This window comes from Patiria miniata, unplaced genomic scaffold, assembly GCF_015706575.1.
Source record: "Patiria miniata isolate m_02_andy unplaced genomic scaffold, ASM1570657v1 HiC_scaffold_26, whole genome shotgun sequence".
Lineage (NCBI taxonomy): Eukaryota > Metazoa > Echinodermata > Asteroidea > Valvatida > Asterinidae > Patiria > Patiria miniata.
The window spans coordinates 5,188,107-5,190,690 of record NW_024037065.1 but is presented as its reverse complement, the minus strand read 5'-3'; the positions used below and the strand labels follow the sequence as shown (position 1 = coordinate 5,190,690).

General features: G+C 37.5%; 1 protein-coding gene across 1 annotated transcript; it reads right to left on the bottom strand.

Annotated features, from left to right (window-relative positions):
- Window positions 1-387: 387 nt before the first annotated feature.
- On the bottom strand, window positions 388-1,855 carry LOC119734070. The gene is made up of 2 exons (XM_038207434.1): window positions 1,429-1,855; window positions 388-837 (listed from the first exon to the last, which is right to left on the bottom strand). The coding sequence occupies exons 1-2, from the start codon at window positions 1,464-1,466 to the stop codon at window positions 531-533; spliced, it is 345 nt and encodes a 114-aa protein (XP_038063362.1). The 5' UTR covers window positions 1,467-1,855; the 3' UTR covers window positions 388-530.
- Between the last annotated feature and the right edge of the window lie 729 nt (window positions 1,856-2,584).

Here is a 2,584-nt window from a genome sequence, read left to right as displayed (position 1 = left end):
AATATTGTTAAACTGACTTGTTTCACTTTTGGGATTGTAGATGCTGGAAAAACCAAGAAAATCAATCATGTTCTTGTTGTCTGGCTCCCTGACACCCCTTAAGATGAAACGAAGCAATTTATAGACTTGAAAATTGAAAGGTATAAAAAAACAGTCTAGAAGGTTTGTACCCCTTCATAGGATAGGTGTGTAATCACGGACCATTTAAATGGTGTAATCAACTGCAAAGAAAATTCGGAATTCTAAATATGAAAAATTTGGAGTAGTTTTGAAAAAAGCCAGTTTTTCCAACGCTGGTCGGCCGACCAGCTTTGAAAAAATACAATTTTTCTTGAAAATGTCAGCACACCTTTAGCCACAATTTAACAGGATGCTACTAACGAGGAAAGCCTGTTTGCCCAATTTGATCATTCCTTAACAATTCAGAAAGGTATTTCGTGATAATTTGATCATTTCGCTTTTTGATATTTGCAAAGGTTGTATCTTCCCTTTAAATATAATTTAGAATTGTGTTTTGTTTTTAGATTTTACTATTCTGCGGGGGAACTTGCTTCGGCTTCAAAGAGGATCTGCATTATCTTAATTTTTGCCAAAGCTTTCTGGGCATTGCCCAACCTTTGCAAAGTCTGCCCAACTGATTGGGCAAACAAGCTATCCTCATTTGTGGCATTGATGCTTTTCAAGAGTGCATCTTCCAAAATATCAAATTCCTGGATTCGCTTCTTGGGTGGGTAAGGAACAGCAAGAATATTCGAGCATGGAAGTTCGTTTCCTGTTGTGCCACTACTGGTGTCATCTTTTGGCTCTTCAAAGCAAACTTCAATATTGCCATGTGTTCTAAAGGTTGAAATAAAAAAGGGGAACAAAGAGGAGACTTTTGAAATGGGTTACACAGCAGATGACAGTCCCCTTTCCACCACGCCTCCTACTCCTGCAACTAGTTGGGGTCTAAAACTACCCATTTCCAGTTACATGTACCCGACCCACAAAAGCAAATCATGAGAATCTTCTTTTTTTTTTCTTTAAAAAAAAAAGAAAACAAAATGAAGGCAATTCCTAAAAAAAGCAAAAATTGTAAAGTCAATGCCTATTTACATGTATGTTATTTTTCAAGGCAGCAGTAATTTCAGCTGTATATTTTTCTATGCTTTTGCAAGATTAGAGTACGTACAGTACAGCTGTACACCAAAAAAAAATTCTGATCAATTTGTAAAAGCTGAAACACAAAGTAACCATATAAACCAACATGTGACATCAAAGCAAAACATTTATCCAGTTATATACTTGTTGAATGACTGCATATGAAGGCAAGGGCATAATAAAGGACCGCCCTCATTCCCTTCCTGTTTTTGGCAATAAGGGCAAAGAAAATGTACTATTTCTCCACCTCACACAATATTATTTATTTGGATGGGCTTGAACACTTACTCCACTAAATCCTGAAACTCTCCTAAGAGACTGTCCATTGTGTAGTAATATGTCCACAGCTTCTTATGCTTCCCACTTGCCCCACTCTTCAAGGTCCTCAGACGCTTTCTCTCCTTCAAATATGTGTCTTTCAATCCTTTGAATCTTTTTTGACATTCTGAGAGATAAACAGGAATGACTTTGATTAAAAGAAACAAATAAACTATTATTCAAGGGCACAATCAATCAACTTATGAGAAGTAAAGACCAACTGTACATAGGGTCACTCACCATTTAAACACAACTTCAAGAGTTCAAGCTCTTGTTTACTTTTAATAGCCCCATAAATTTGGCTCAAATATTACTAGACTTCCTCTGTAATTTGTAAACATGGTAAAATGAGCCATACAGCAGTAAATCACTATTGTGGGGAAAAGTTAATTTTGTGTGGCCTGATAGTTGGACCTAGCAGTCACCCCCTGTGCCACTACGCCAATTATGCTATAGACTATCCTAGGGCGGATATGGCTCATTCAGTTGTTGGGTACAGCCTAGCCCTAGTCTTAATACATAGTTTAACCATACAGTTTGGCACTAATAGCCAAACTACAGGGTGGATAAAAAATACCCGAAATATTACTTATTAGGCCGAGGGTGTAATTTTAAAGAGGAGATTCAACCCTAACAGAGGATATCTCCCTTTGATTCACATGTGTCCTACTTCTGTACTAATGCTAATTACTAACACTAGTACTAGTAGGCCTACAGTAACATGTAGGCCCTAGCCTAGGCCTAATTATCAATAATATCTCGGTTTTGTTTTTTTAGCCACCCTGTACTATGGGACTGGGACCGAGTAGGATGTATGAACCATAGTCGGCACGGTTGCCAGAGTTGGGGTGCAACATCTCCCATACTATTTTACAACAGCAAGGAATCTCCACACACTAGCCCCATAAATGTGGCCTATTTACTGGACTGCCTCCGTAAACACATCCACATGTACAAAAACGTGTCACACTTTGCCAAATTTTGATTTTTGCATTGAGGCTTAGTTTGTAGGTTTTTTTGCTTAAATTAGAAGCATACTCACCCTCTTTATAGGCTAATCAGAAAGTGCTGCCTTTTTCAGATGTTTATTTTTCGTGAAATTTCCAGATTCATTTTTTCAAAATTT

What these genes read in the sequence shown, in the direction of transcription:
- LOC119734070 (XM_038207434.1), bottom strand. Translation starts at nt 1,466, where the DNA reads ATGGACAGTCTCTTAGGAGAGTTTCAGGATTTAGTGGA. An exon ending in GAGTTTCAGGATTTAGTGGA is followed by an intron (nt 838 to 1,428) that starts GTAAGTGTTCAA and finishes TTCAACCTTTAG; the next exon opens with AACACATGGCAATATTGAAG.